Raw genomic sequence first — 16,370 nt, forward strand, 5'->3', positions numbered from 1 at the left:
TGTCTCCTCTGAGCCTTGTCTTCATTAGGCTAAACACCCCTAATTCCTTTAGTTCTTCGTTGCATAATTTAGTCTCAAGACCTCTTATCATCTTTGTTGTTCTTCTCTGCACTCTTTCTAGGGGCGCAGCAGCATTTTTTGTATTGTGGTGACCAGAACTGGATGCTGTGTTCAAAATGTGACCTCACCTATGCAGTACAGAGAGGTACAATCACTTCTCATGATCTTGACGCTACCCCTCTGTTGATGTACCCTAGAACTGTATTGACTTTTTGGCAGCTGCAGTACACTGCTGGCTCATACTTAAGTGGTAACTAGGGCACCTAGATTCCTCTCTCAGTTACTACCGTTGATCCAAATACCTCCTATTCTATAACTGTCCATTTGGTTTTTAGGATCTAGTTTTAAGATTTTAAGATATTCTATACCTATGCATTTTGTTTTAAGATTCCTGTATTGGGCAGGTGGCTGGACTAGAAGACCTATATACAGCAGATTCTTAGAAAATATATAGATTTCTCATTTTGTATTGGTTATGGATTATCAATTATATTTATATGGAAATGTTTAGAATGACATTTAGAACAAACCAGACACTCAAAATATATGAGAATTATAATCTAACATAAACCGCATAGGTTCTAACTCAAGTAGCAGCCAAACAACAATGTATAATTAGCCTTAGAATACAACTTCTTTTGACCTTATGAAAAGAACTCTGTTCAGGCACTTAGAAATTCAGAATAGCTTGGGTGGCCTTAACCAGCTTCTTAATATCTATGTAGGAAAAATTACAGAGCAGGATCTAGGTTTTCTCTAGTAGTTCAAAATGCTTATCTGTACTTTTGTCATAGGGAAGCTAATCTTCTTTCAATGCTAAAGAATATGACTCCGTGAAGAAAAAAACCCACTGGTCAACAAATTTCAAGCCTTCTCCACTCTATTTTTATGTAATGTGAACATGTCAGCTGGGCTCAATACTTCAACTAATTCAACTTCATGCTAAAACGCATCCCAGGGTGGAGGAATTTCCTAGTGGATGCCCTCTCCCGCATGCCCCAGTACAAATACAGACAGAAGCAGGTAGTAGACACCATCCTCCCCCCTGCCCAAACAGCAACCGAAGAGAATATCAAACAACTACAGGACTGGCAAAACTAACCTGCAAGCGATCTAACCATGAAACTCAAAACCCAAGTGCAAGCAGAGCCCTAGTTCTGTGACAACCAAAGTATCTTGATAAAAAGGGAGGGCCTAGCATGGAAGAGGACAAAACTCTACATTCCAGAGTCCCTTTGCACCTTAATCCTTCAGAGGAGCCACGATGTCAAATCAGTGAACCACTTTGGGACTTTACACTTAATAAGGAAGCAATTCTGGTGGCCCGGCATGAAGAAAGATACGGACAGTTATGTGAAAAGTTACACCATATGCACCGCTATGAAAAAGCAACCAGGAAACACACACACACACACACACGGACTGCTGCAACCAGTGGTAAAGCCAAGAAGACCATGGGAGAAAATCGTAATGGACTTTATAGTGGAGTTGCCAAATAGCAACTCCTTGTTGGTCTTGGACTGTGATTAACTTATTCTCCAGGCAAGCACACTTCATACCCTGCAGTGGACTATTCTCAGCCCACCAGCTTGTCAAACTGTTCCTGAAGCACAGCTACTGCCTGCATGGAGTGCCACGAAGAGTCATCTCAGACAGAGGGTTCCAGTTCATGGCTAAATTCTGGAGGGAGTTCCTGCGGTCCATTGGGTCATCCCAGAACCTTAGCTCAGTTTTTCATCCGGCCACCAATGGGGGGGGGGATGTTTGAATGCCATGGTAGAGCAGTACCTGAGGTGTTAAGTGAACTATCAGCAGTCCAATTGGGTGGACCTCTTCCCTTTCACTGAGATGGCATACAATAATGCTGTTCATAGTAGCATGGGACTAACTCCGTTCAAAGTAGTGAGCAGCATGGACTTTATCCCAATGCCAAAATACACAAGGGATCCCCCTCCTCAGGCAGCTTGACAGACTGCCTGCCAACGCTAAAAGCAGCATGGGAAAATGTCAAGAAAGCACTGGCTAAAGCAGCACAGACCTATAAGCAACAGCTAGACAAACATCGAGCCCCACAATGGCCATTCCAGCTGGGGGAAAAGGTCTACCGCTCCATGAAGTACCTGAGGTTAAAACTCCCCAGCAAGAAGCTGAGACCCAAGTCCATGGGGCCATTCCCCATAGTGAAGATTATCAATCCGGTTATGGTGCAATTAAAATTGCCCCGACTACTAGGGAAGATGCACCTGGTATTCCATTGTAGCCTCTTAAAATCCATGGGACCACTACCCCATGAGCTCCTGGACCCAGCGGTCATAGGAGGCCAAACCCATTATGAGTTGCAACACATCCTAGACTCGAGGTGGCACAGTAGGCAGCTCTAATATCTAATTAAGTGGAAGGGCTACCCCCTATTAGAGGTGACTTGGGTAAAGAGTAGAAACATTGAAGCTGACCACCTCATAGCTAAATTCCATGAAGACAACCCAACAAAACCTGGGGGGGGGGCTCGCACCCCTAAAATCTATACCTGTACTCAAACTAGTTTTGCTTTGCACAAGTTACCTTCAGGAAGTGAGGGAAGCCGAATGTTAACTCACAAAGCATTCCTGACCTGTTCTTGAGTTGCCATAGGCAGGGGGATAGGGAATTGAGCCTCGCAGCTGCATTGAGAAACTTGCATTTCAGTCAAAACAAAGCACATTCCAGCCAGCAAATGTCAGGGCCATCTCCACAGAGATCCACAGTGGCTAGAGGGAGTGACTTGTACAACCCGTGAAATTGCTTTGTTGGGGAATGTAACTGATGACACACCTTGGGTGGCGGGGGAAACAGGGTCAGAGCCAAGGCTCGAATTGAGGTCAGAGTTGGCTTCACTTGGTCCGTGCCGACATGATGCTCCTAATAAATAACTGGATTTCTTTTGAAGCTTGGCTTGAGACTCATGATTTAATTAGGGCATCAGTCAGAACCCTGACAATTGCATTTATTCCCATATTATTTTATACTTTGGTAATGATGCTCACCTCCTCACGCATCTTTTTTACTGTCTCTCCTTTCTGCAACAAAAACAAGAAAAGAAACAGTTGTAAGAACAAACTGACTAAAATGTCATTACTCTTCACATGACACATAATACACAGATTGTTATCTTTTACATAGTATATATGTAATATTGATAAGCACTGCCCAATCAATAAAAGTGTGGAATGGAAGCAAGGTAGAATGTTGAAAAATTAAAGTGAATTTGAAAATCTTGGAACTCATAATAGTGAATATGCACAATGTATAATCAATTATGAAATATGATTCAGAATCTGAACAATTCAAGTTCTATATGATTAAAGGAATGCAAAACTTGCATACAATTATAAAAATGGAATAGTGGGCATTTCGGTGAAAATAGATATTAAGTTCACCCTGAACTTTATCTTTAGAGAGAATTAATTAAAAATATTTTAATCACTGATTTTATTACTGCGGTCACAATTGCTAAAATTATAATTTTTTTCTCCAAAATGCTGGAAATGCAATGAACAATTTGACGGGAGGGGGGGGGTTTCCATTCACAGTAGCAATGTTGCAAAGGTCAACAATATTGGAAATTAATTCATTGTAGAATGGAACAAATCTTTAAAGTCATAATACTGTTTCAATCTGAATTTTTTTTTTACTTTACCAAACCACATTTTCTTTCAAAATACAAGGAATTGGCATTATACGTGGTAATGGTTGCATTATATGATTAATTAAATTGTGTGCATATTCTTTGATATTTTGAATAACTTCATATCTAAAAAGTAGACCTTATGTACATTTCAATCTTATTTGGAAACTATTTCTGGAATACAGTTCTGTAAATGGAATTGTGTCACATACTGCACAAGAGTTTAGAATTGTTATTTCAATCTAACATACAGTTTATAAATCATTTACAATATTCTTTCAATGTACTTCTTTTCTCTTATTAATTTGTGTTAAACAAATATTTCTTACAATTCAAAAGAGATATATTTTGATTAGAAATTGAGTATGAAATATCTTAGAGTACTCTAAATTGTTAATTGTGTACTGCAGTATATTAGTCAAATGAAAATTTAAATCTCCTGGTTATTCAAGAGTTTTTTATTATCTGCCATCCATATTTTATTGCTTATATTGTGGTTTTTTCATTACTATATTTTCTATAGTTTTTGCATATTATTCAGTTAGTCATGATTGGAGCCATACAAACTAGGTTCACAGAAAAATAGGCATCAATTTTATCTGTATTATTGTGGATCCAGATGCTTTTTTTAATGTGGAGATATGAATGAAAATAAATATTGATTATATTTTGTTCTGGGATCCTTCTAACTGGTGGAGAGATCAGGAACAATAACAGTTTGATAGATAGAAAACCTAACTTATATCAAAGGAAATTGACCAACAGAAGTATTTTCATACATTGGTTAATTGGTGTGAATATTTAACTGATGTAAATATTATATTTGATTGAACCTGATTCCTAGCGACCTCATAGACATAGCTATTTAGTTTACTTTGGAGAGTGAGTTGCTTGATATTAGGAAAAGTATTTCCTCAAAATATTTTCAAATCAGTTTCCTATATGCAATTATTCATATTGTTCCAGGCTTTTCTACAATTATTGACCCTTTGTTTATTATAGCTATGTTCTCAGCATTTCATCAGCTCCAATTTGAATATCTGCATTTTCCTTTACATTCCATCTAAATGAATGCAGATGTTGCTTGATCAGTCTGTTGCCTTCTGCTTTTAATAAGAAACCAGATTTGCAAATAGCTCAGTGGAGAAAGCAGTTTACATTTAGGGAAAGGGGAGATGGCTGAATGCATAGCTTCTACTTCACCAATTATAGCTCTCATGCTCTAATTATATACAGCTCTTATTCTCTCAAAACCAGATAGGAAGGAAGAGGGAGAGAAGACAGAATCTCGAGCCCCTTGCTGGTCACCTCCCACATGGATAGCTCTGCCCACAAACAACATATCTGAGTTTTCAAACGTAGAGTACATCACATTACCTTCCCAATGATGCTTCCAACTTCCTGTTGGAAAAAAAATGGCAACAAAGTAAGAATGTAAAAGCTTTAATTATCAGTAAATCTTATTTATTTGGTTCATAGTGTTTATTAATTTCCGATCACAATTGCATGGGTACTAGTGCAAAATAAACAATTTCTTTATTAGCAAGAATGTAAAACAATGAATAAAAGAACCACCTTTGTAGAGTTCCAAAGATTTTAGCATAGCCAGTTTTGCCTGCACTGATAGCTTCCCTTGGACAGCTAGTTCTTGCTGTTGTGACTGTATAGCCATATTTTGAATTAAATGAAAAGTTATTACTGAATTTAATGTTGGCTAGGTAAAACCCAAAATGAAAAATGCATTAGATATTAAAAGAGAACCTCTGCCAGCCTTTGATATCAATTAACAAAGATATATGTTTGTTACTTGCATCAGTAGGGACATTCCCTCTCCATCTCTACTACAGCAAGGTTTACATATTTGCACTTTGCTAGTAGATAAGAAAAAGAAGAATTTTATCATGTAGCTTTCTCCAGAGGTGGGCTGCTACCGGTTCATACTGGTTCAGGCAAACTGGTAGTTCTGACCAGCGGCTGGGCCTGCCCCCCTGCCCCAGTGCTTTCCCATCCTATATAATTGGTGTGTGTTTGAAGGCGCACACGAGAGCGAAGTGCTCACATTTTCTGTTCTGGGTGAACCCATTACATTATACAATGCCCACCTCTTATTTTCTCCCTTCCCCATTGAAGACAAACATTTTTAAAAAATTGAATAGCCATGTCCAAATAACTATCCTAACCCTAACAACAACCCTGTTTATTTATCAAGCTGGGTTCACACTTTTGCCCATATTTACAGTAAGATATAATGCATGAACAGGTTTGCGGTAAACAGGAATGTTAGTGAACTCACTATATCACAATTTGGCAATTTGAGGTTCATGGACACTAGCTTTAGTTCTCCTAACATATGGCATTAGCTTCTAGTATTTTAATTTCCTCCAAAATTCCTATTTAATACAGAGACTTATCCATATTGATGAATGGTGATCAGAGCAGTATTGATACAAAAGAACTCAGATGTATTGGCTCTGTCCAAAACATTTTTTGATACTTTATCTCTTGGTTGATATTACTGTATTCAGAAATCTTGCCTGCCTGGAGGGGGGAAACAAAAGAACTTATAGGAACAAAAGGCTTTTACTCCTTTTGTCTGTATCTTCATGCACAACTGAAGAGATGTGGCTGCATATCTCCATCTCCTGTACTTGGAGAAATTCCTGCAAGAAGTATCAAAATCATACCTACATTTTAAAATAATTGCTTATTTATTTATTTATTTAACTCATCTCATGGCAGCGATTCTGGGTAGTGTACAATACCTAACCAAAACAATCCAGAACAATAATTTCTTTGCCAACCAGAGTCATTTATTTGAGATGGGCAGCCATAGAAATTGAATAAATTAATAAGCAAATCCAATTAAAAATATTTGAGGTTGCACAAATCATGGTATTTACTCAAAAAACATAATGTAAACAATTGGCTAGCAGAATTTGCTCAGCCTTCCAGCTCAAATGCAGTGGAGAAGAGCCAGATCTTTAAAGCCTTACAAAAGGCTAAATGAAATCGCCCTTGGAAATAAATATAAAATGGCGAACTAGCCAATCTAACCCCCAAAATAAAACTTATTTTTTCCAACCTATATTCTCAATGATTCTCTTTTGTTCCTAGTTAATTGTTCATATAATCAAGTCCCTCTGATCCTACTTAATATAATCTCCTTTTTAATCTGTTGCTTAAACTCCCGTTTTCAGAATCAGAACTTTTATTTATTTTTCTTGATTCAATTGCAGGTCAACAAAAGACTCAATTTAACCCAATTCAGACAATGGCTTGAATAGATATATAAAAATTTCTATAATTTTTAAGATAATGCTACATAAAATCTCATGCTAGTTGTAACAATTGGTTTTCTAACCGATATTTTAGGACCTCCAGAACTTTCAATAAAAGAATAAATATCAGTAAGGGAGTACTTTCCGGAATTCCCCAGAAGACATCAACTCTTTTTAACTCTCTGTAACAGCAACCCTAGTTCTGCATTTCTGTTTCAGTCTACTCTTTATGTATTGCATATGTTTGATTTTTTTCTGCCAATTTTTCTGCCAGACGTATATGGGATGTATCTCTGGAAATTGCCTGTAATCCATCTCAGTGAGGATCTTTGTTTTATAGAGGTACTGTAAATTCCTCTGCTTTGTTAGTATGCCTTAGCTTGCTGACTTAATGTGTCCCTACTTCAAAGAGATATCTCAAGATGGGACAGATTCACTTTGATTAGCCACGTCAGTGTGAGAATGGGGGCTTAGTGCATGTAAAAGTTTAGGACTTCAAAGACAGGGACATCAGTTTATACTCAGGGAAATAGTCTCCATATATGAAGACATGTCTAATTTTTGAGAACAAGAGATTTTGAAATAACAAGAGAGAACATAAACATTCATAATCAATTTGTTGCACTTATGTGTTCAACATTTTTGTTAGCAAAAGTGTTTTTACATGATTTATTACTTCATCTTATTACACTACTTTATTACTGATTTTAGTACAAATACTGTATATACTCGAGTATAAGCCTAGTTTTTCAGCCCACTTTTTGGGCTGAAAAAAGCCGCCTCGGCTTATACTCGAGTCAGTGAAAAATTTGCCCGAAATGGAGGAGAAAAAGGGGCGGGGCCATGCCGCTGGGTGACACTCGTGAATGGCCCAGTGCCCCTGTGAGTTTCCCCTCCCTCTGTGTCAGTTTGCCGCGCAGCGCGCACCGCACCATCCCCCCTCCTCACGTTCTAATGTAATGCAGGGCTGTCTTACGATTCCCCTTCCTCCCCCTCCTGCCACTCTGCAACGATGTCCCACCTCCTCCTTGTTATGGCAAGCAGCCACATAGCGATGTCCCACCTCCTCTGGTACAGTGATCCAATGATAGGAATCACTGTGCCGTGTGTCATAGGAGGCGGGACATCGCTCCCGCGGCTGCACGGGACATTATCATCACAGCGGGACATCAGCATCATGAGGTGAGTGAAGTATTTCATTGAATACACCGCTAGTTTACTGTTTTTCTTTGAAATAAATATTCAAAAACATTATTGGTATCTATTTTTATTTTTGAAATTTACCGGTAGCTGCTGCATTTCCCACCCTAGGCTTATACTCGAGTCAATAACTTTTCCAGTTTTTTGTGGTAAAATTAGGTGCCTCGGCTTATATTCGGGTCGGCCTATACTCGAGTATATACGGTAGTATTCAAACACTATAATGCTTCTATTCGCTTTCTGTATCCTAAACTGGATATAATCTGTACGTCATCACTGGTGAAGACTACTATTAATTTGTCCCAATAGTTATTACAAACCTATTCACATTTTAAAGAATACCAGGATGAGTAGATATTTATATGGGTCAAACAGTACAGTACAAAAATTAGGAATTTCACCTGCAGAAATCTAAATCAGTCAAGAATCAAGGAAAATGTTACCTGAAACATCAAATTGGGATCAATCCAATTTACAGTCTATGTGACTCCCATGGTTCTAGGACCATATCTGTTATATTTGCTTCTCAATGAAATAATATTCCATATTTAGAAATAATGCATTACATGTACTTTTCAGGGAATAAAAGTGTGGCATACATGCACAGTTTTTGGATTTACATATAAACAAAGTTAGCCTTCATTACTATGCTTGAATTAGAAGTGATGACATGAAAACACTTCAGTATTGCTCACCTTTCCATGCATCAATAATCTGATGGTGAGTGTCACATTCAGACCACCTTCAGAGACTTTAGATTCCATATTTTGTCTTGGAATATTGGATAATGTAGAAAGTTTGGAGACTCAAAGAAATAAAGATATATCTCCACAGGAGATCACCTGTCAGTGAAAAAACAAATGCTCCTTTTGTAGGATAAACAAATAAGCAAAACAAATATTTGTTGTCACTCAGCACATTAGCTGCAGCTTCAAGTCTAAAGGTGAGGATAAACTTCTATTCAGCAATTTCAACAAGCCCTCCTTACCACAGAGGCCACTTGAGCTTTTATATATATATATATATATATATATATATATATATATAACAACCAGGGGTTGTGACTTTAAGTATATACCTCCCACCCTGGCTGGCTGATAAGGAGTCGTTCTCTGTAGCTCAAATGGTTAGACCTATAGATCTATTTCAAGCTATTTAGCTCTCATCAGCTAGCCATACCCAAGTTTTTGGGAATCGAACCTGTGCTCCATTGCCTCCCAGGCAGGGAGTTAACCTTTTTGAGCTACAGAGAACGACTCCTTATCAGCCAGCCAGGGTGGGAGGTATATACTTAAAGTCACAACCCCTGGTATGCCCAAGTATGGGAGGAAGGTCACACTTCCACTCTCTGTCATTAGGCTCGTCACAAGAGACCATCCAGACAGAAACCCAATATTTTTTACTGTTGCCTTTTTTGTTACATTTGTTATATTTATGCTGATAAATAAATAAAGGGAGACTAGTATAGATCTATTTCAAGCTATTTAGCTCTCATCAGCTAGCCATACCCAAGTTTTTGGGAATCGAACCTGTGCTCCATTGCCTCCCAGGCAGGGAGTTAACCTTTTTGAGGTTATTGGGTTTCTGTCTGGATGGTCTCTTGTGACGAGCCTAATGACAGAGAGTGGAAGTGTGACCTTCCTCCCATACTTGGGCATACCAGGGGTTGTGACTTTAAGTATATACCTCCCACCCTGGCTGGCTGATAAGGAGTCGTTCTCTGTAGCTCAAAAAGGTTAACTCCCTGCCTAGGAGGCAATGGAGCACAGGTTCGATTCCCAAAAACTTGGGTATGGCTAGCTGATGAGAGCTAAATAGCTTGAAATAGATCTATACTAGTCTCCCTTTATTTATTTATCAGCATAAATATAACAAATGTAACAAAAAAGGCAACAGTAAAAAATATTGGGTTTCTGTCTGGATGGTCTCTTGTGACGAGCCTAATGACAGAGAGTGGAAGTGTGACCTTCCTCCCATACTTGGGCATACCAGGGGTTGTGACTTTAAGTATATACCTCCCACCCTGGCTGGCTGATAAGGAGTCGTTCTCTGTAGCTCAAAAAGGTTAACTCCCTGCCTAGGAGGCAATGGAGCACAGGTTCGATTCCCAAAAACTTGGGTATGGCTAGCTGATGAGAGCTAAATAGCTTGAAATAGATCTATACTAGTCTCCCTTTATTTATTTATCAGCATAAATATAACAAATGTAACAAAAAAGGCAACAGTAAAAAATATTGGGTTTCTGTCTGGATGGTCTCTTGTGACGAGCCTAATGACAGAGAGTGGAAGTGTGACCTTCCTCCCATACTTGGGCATACCAGGGGTTGTGACTTTAAGTATATATATATATATATATATATTCAATTTCTCACATGTGAAAGCATTTTGTATTATACAAGAGTTATGATTCTATATTCTTTGCCTCAAATCTTTTTATTGTAATTTTTAAAAGATTTTTTTTTAACCCCACCTTGATTATTTTTAAATTGACGAACATATTTAATACTCCTTCCTCCTCCTGTTTTCCCTCCAACAATAATCCTACATGGTGGATTGGGCTGAGAGAGAAAGAGAGACTGGCCCAAGGTCACTCACTTGCCTTTCAAGGGAGGACTAGAACTCTATCTGTCTCCTGTTTTCTAGTGCGCTGCCTTAGCTAATAGGATTATCAGTCTTTGGTAGTGGAATTTATTTTTATTTTGAAGAAAGACACCCCAATTCTGGGAAATGTTCACATAGACTATAGTATCCCTTTTTTTCTGTCTGGAAAATATAAAGCATGAAATTCAAGCTGTTATGTAAATATTTCCAATTGATTGAAAAAGTGGGTCATGTGTTAACCAAATGCTCCCGGCTTTAAGATTTATCATTGCTATTAAATTATACACGCTTCATGCTTCAGCATGCAGGGAAGCTACATTAGCCTTTTTTCATTGTACTGGTGAAAGATAAGCATTTTTGTCAGAACTTTAATGGACATATGAGCTACATCGATACATATATAGATACAGATATAGAAAAAAAAAGGCTGAAAGCCATTTTAGAAAGTATTGGTTAGTTACTTACATTTTCTAGCTTAGACTAGAGTATTCTTTGAATATTTCATTATCATGTACTTAAATTTAAAGAAATCATGAAATGGAGTATTAGACTTTTGTTAGAAAAGCCTGAAGGTCCGACTACTGGATGCACATGCTGGGAAATACTGGGATAAGAGACATATAATCAAATGTAGTTTAATTATTTTCCATCCTTCTTTAAACTATAGTTTTCTTAATTTCTGTTTGTTTATTTTCATTAATTAGACCACCACAGAAAGCTCAAACACCATCAAGAAAACAAGAGCAAGGAATAGTCTAAATTCACTTCTTGAATACATGTTTTCTATATAATTTATATACAAATATATTGACATCAATATTATACCTTTAAAATCCTACTAATACAGATAGTCCTAGGTTTACCACCAGTCACATAGCAAAGTTAAGATGGATCTCCTCAGAGCTACTTATGACTCAGTTTCAAAATTTTACCCACTGCCCCCTCCCCCACACCCCCTCCCCTGGCCCAGGACATGTCATCTCATTTTGCACGCTTGGCAATTGGCCCACATTTACAGCAGTTTTCAGTGTCAGACAGTCATGTGACCTCGATTTATGATTTATTTATTTTTTTGCAAGAAATTGGCATTTACCGGTACTTCTGATTTCTGGCAAAAACACCCATTGGCTGCAATGGGTGCACTTAACAACTGTGTCATTTGCCTAATGACTGCTGTAAAAAAAGTCATAAAATTGGACAATCATATGGTGACTCACTTAATGACTGCTATAACTTACAACTCTAATTCGTAGTTCAATTACAGTTTGAAATCAAAGACATGTATTGAAAAATGTTAACATGTACTAAACCAGTTAGCTGTTTTTAATGTAGGCAACAGAACAAAAGTTGGACATTCTACTTCAAAGGATGTTCTGATAAAAGACAAAAGACATATACTTCAGTCTTGTCTAACATGTTTATTATATGGGGATAAGGTACTTTTTAAATTAAGATGGCATCATAGCTGGATCAGTCTTTTCCATCACCTCCTGTGATTTTTTTATAACTATTTTATGGCAACTAAGGAAACAAATGACTATTTTATATTATGATTTTTTCAGAAAGCACCTGTAATTATAAATTAAATCAAACTGAATGTGGCTATGAATAGGACATCTCAGCTGGAACATCATGAGAAGTCAATTAGTTTGTCTATAATTTTTACCTGATTAACTTTTACCTGTTTTACTTGGAAAGATTATTCTGGAAAAAATAAGGTCCCTAGAATTTTATTCTTCTGTGAATAATTTATGTGTAGTTGGAATTATGGCAGTAGAGGCAAAAGACCAACAGGGATTCTTGAAGATATTTTAACACACAAACAATTGTCTTTGCCTGAAGATTATCAGTAAATTTAAGATTTCTCATGAAGTTCTAGATTCTCATTTTCATATTGGTAAGTTTTTTCAGGCATTCACTGAGAATTTCCTTGGACTTTGAGAAATGACATTTTACTTTCAGTAAAAAAGTCTATTTTTGCTTTATTGCAATTGAGAAATAAAAATACTCAAGTCATTCCTTAGTATACTAAGGAAGTTCAAAAATGTAGAAAGAGGTTTAAAATAGCATTGCTCGAGACAACAATCTTCAGTAACTTGTCAAGGTTCCATCTATTTTAGAGGAAAGTAAGATTTTTTTTAAAAAAAAAATCATGTTATTGTGACTTTTTCTGCCACATTTGTATTTAGACTACTGAACATTTTTATACCTGGTTCCTAAATAAATAATTACTTGTGGCAGCTGAATGTTTTTGGCCTCATAAAAAGATTACTACAATTTCTTTTGCAATCACACTTTATTTTCTTTCTCCCCATTTCTTCCCCATCCCTTTGCTCTTTACAGGTAGTCCTCAACACGGCCACAATTGAGAGGAACTTATGTTGCTAAGTGAGGCAGGTGTTAAGTGAGCTGTTCCCAATTTCATGTCCTTTTTGCTGCTGTTGTTAAGCAGATCATATGGTCATTAGATGAATTATGCTTCTTCCACTGACTTTCTCTGGTTGAGAAAGTTGTCAATAGCAACCACATGAATCCAAGACACTGCAACCATTGTAAAAACATACCAGTTATCAAGTGCCCAAATTCTGATCACATGATGGGATGTTGCAACAATCATATATGTGACAACTTTTGTAAGTCACTTTTTCAGCACCATCATAACTTTGAATGGTTGCTAAATGAATGCTCATAAATCAAGGACTTTCTGTATTGCTTTTGTTCTAAATGTGCCCTCACTTGAATAATATACTTTAATGAATCATAATTTTTCTTCTTCTTCCTGCTGATTCATGTAATACGTACATTCATAATTATGCAAATATTAAGCACAGGGAGCATTAAATATGTACTGCAGAATCTTTGACTACTGCTCATCAGAATGCTTAAATTTTATTTTTAACTATATTTAAGGTTTCTTATCCGACTGTTCTCACTTGTTGGGGAAGGGGGGACTGATATTTTGCTAGAGCATGAATGGATTTATTTTTCTTTCTTCTTGCTCATTGTTTTAAAATTGATAATATTCAGTGACAGTCTCCTTTGTAACCTTGAGGTTTCAAACTATATGTAGACAAGTACTGACAAAAATATGATCAATCAGAAATGAAATTGTACTTTTTGCAAGAGATTCATTGTCTCCTTAACCTTTACCAAAAGCTCACGTGAGAATCGTGTATGAAAATAATAACTATAAACATGCAAAAGCAGTTCCAACTTTGATCAGAAGAAAGTCTACATTGATTGTTAAAAAAGAAATATCAGATGCAGAGGTATTTTTTTTAAATAATTGTTAGACTGGATGATCAATATCTACCTCTCCTGAATTTAAATTGCTTCAACAAATTTGTAATTGTTTTTCGAATCTTCCTATTGACAATATATATTAATGAGGTGATTTGAATCAGACATTAAATTCCTTTTCATACAGCAACATGCCCTGACCTGTATTCTATTTTCAGATTCATAATATAGATTATGTGTCTAGATTTAATGTAATGGATGTTTAATATTCTATTAATTTGTATGTTTCATTTTTTTTCTTCCTTAATACTGAACGTTTGCAAGACTTTCCTTAGTTCAATAAATGTTATGAAGTACTAAATCATCCGCATGTCAATCTTCAGGGAGCAAGTTCTTAGGCAAACTGGGCAGCAGGGAGGATATTTGTTAAGACTTTGATGTGCAAATTAATATAATTATTAAATAACAAGAGGGCAAAATAGAGTTTGCCCTTCAATAATTGCTTATAATGATCTACTGGCCTTAAATCATAGGGAAGAATTATCATATCCATTTTGGAAAAGCAGTCATTCAAATTTCTTCCAATAGTTCACACGTTTTATCACTCAAATAAGGGAAACTTTTGATTCATGCTTTTCAAAATTTTCCACATATGTTCACCACCAAGTGAAACTTATCACAGCATGTTAGGTATAATCTCGCTACCCAGAAATAGGCTATACATAAACTGTGCTTTCTTTGTTTTATTTTCATTCTATATTAGCCCAAATGGAAGTGAGGTATTGATATGTGATCCTCTAAGGTTGCAAATCTAATCTAATCTGACTAACAGCAAAAGAAGAATTGTAAAACACCTGGGAACTACTTATGACAGTCAATAAGAGAGATAAAGTTTAGATTTCTAAATCTTCTAATTTAGCATTGTGTGGAACCCAGGTGCTAGATCATTCCAAGTTGAGCAGGACTATTGGCATATTCCAGGTTCCAAACTAAATGGTTCCAGTTGTCTGAAGGAGCTCAATTTATTTGTATCACTGTAAATATTCAAAAGGGTTGGAAAATGTTGGAAATATTTTTTGATCTGCTCTAGGTATATTCTGAGTATGCCATTTCAAGATTTGGGTCTTATTCTGATGCATTTTAGTTAAGACATCATGTATAAGAATGGTCTCAAATAAACATTCAGGCTCTCAAGGGTTTCTTTATAGGGCTAAAAAAAGCAAGTAGAATTGTTACTCCCACAAATCTAGTTTGATTCTGAATTTTATATTTAAAAAGGGCAGCCTTCTTTCAAACTTCTTATCTCATTCCAATGCAAGAAAACAAAATGGGTGGGAGTTTCTTCAGCAGAAACTGACTAGATTGCTATTGTAATCCCCCCAATTGAAAAGAAACCATTGTATTATTCATTTTTTAAATTGCAAATAAAATTGCTATTGTTGTAGTGGAGAAAATGTTGTTTTAAAATATATCTGTCTGGGCAGTTCTACTGAGCCAATTGTCAGCAGGTTGTCTGTCCTGTGAGATTTAGTTTTTTTCCATTCTAAGGGCTACCGTAGAAGGGAGATGAGGTGTCAGGCCAGGAACCAGGCATTCTGAACCCATTTATCAACTTACAATTCAAGATTTATTCTGATTCATGTTTTTAATTAAACGTGGTACATGTCTTAATTAAGAGAGAAGCTAAGAAATATCCTAAAACTGAAGGATGCCTTCTATGTAAGCTTAGGGGTTAGTTAAAAATTTGTCTTTTTGTATCAGAAGTTTTTGTGCTAACTCCACTTATGTATATTGGTACCCTCTCAAGCTATTTGAATCTCATATCCTTGCCAATAAATTCTGTGCCTGATCACCCATTACACATTATGGGAGACTGAAGTTTGAGTTGTATTATGATTTTATGAACACCAAATGCCATATTCCATCCTGTTAATCAATGTTTGTGTGTTTGATTAAGGTAAAAAGTAAATTCCTTTTACTTACTGATTTTCAAGTAAAGGTAATGCTTTTGTTTCAGCTCCTCAAAAGGAGAAAACGTTGGTGTGGCCTTAAAGATACTGTCACTAATAAGCAATGTTACACTATTTAATGTTCCTTGTTGTTTTAAAATTATTATTACCATTATTGCTGTTGTTGTGCCCTATAAGGACTCGTCTCTCTCAAAAGTCAATGTTAAGGGGAAGGGGACAAATCAAGGCAATCCCTCTGTCCTGGAAGAGGAGAGTTTATAGTACTGTATAAAGTTATCACCCAACCCTCTCCCAGAAAAATGAAATATCCTACGAAATATTGAAAAGGCAAAATATTACATTTCCCTGGATGTGAAA

At 36.5% G+C, this 16,370-nt stretch overlaps 1 protein-coding gene across 8 annotated transcripts in view; it reads right to left on the reverse strand.

Moving 5' to 3' along the window:
• The window catches only part of PCBP3 (poly(rC) binding protein 3), a 50,012-nt gene extending 41,019 nt beyond the window's left edge, over nt 1-8,993 (reverse strand). For all 8 annotated transcript variants that reach the window (XM_032214047.1, XM_032214046.1, XM_032214044.1 and 5 more), the window contains exons 1-3: nt 8,898-8,993; nt 5,102-5,125; nt 3,084-3,116 (exon numbers count right to left, since the gene is read on the reverse strand). In XM_032214047.1, coding sequence (XP_032069938.1) covers nt 3,084-3,116; nt 5,102-5,125; nt 8,898-8,966 — 126 coding nt within the window. In that variant the 5' untranslated portion in view covers nt 8,967-8,993. The remainder of the gene's footprint in view (nt 1-3,083; nt 3,117-5,101; nt 5,126-8,897) is intronic.
• Nucleotides 8,994-16,370: the final 7,377 nt, after the last annotated feature.

This window comes from Thamnophis elegans, chromosome 3, assembly GCF_009769535.1.
Source record: "Thamnophis elegans isolate rThaEle1 chromosome 3, rThaEle1.pri, whole genome shotgun sequence".
Taxonomy (NCBI): Eukaryota; Metazoa; Chordata; class Lepidosauria; order Squamata; family Colubridae; genus Thamnophis; species Thamnophis elegans.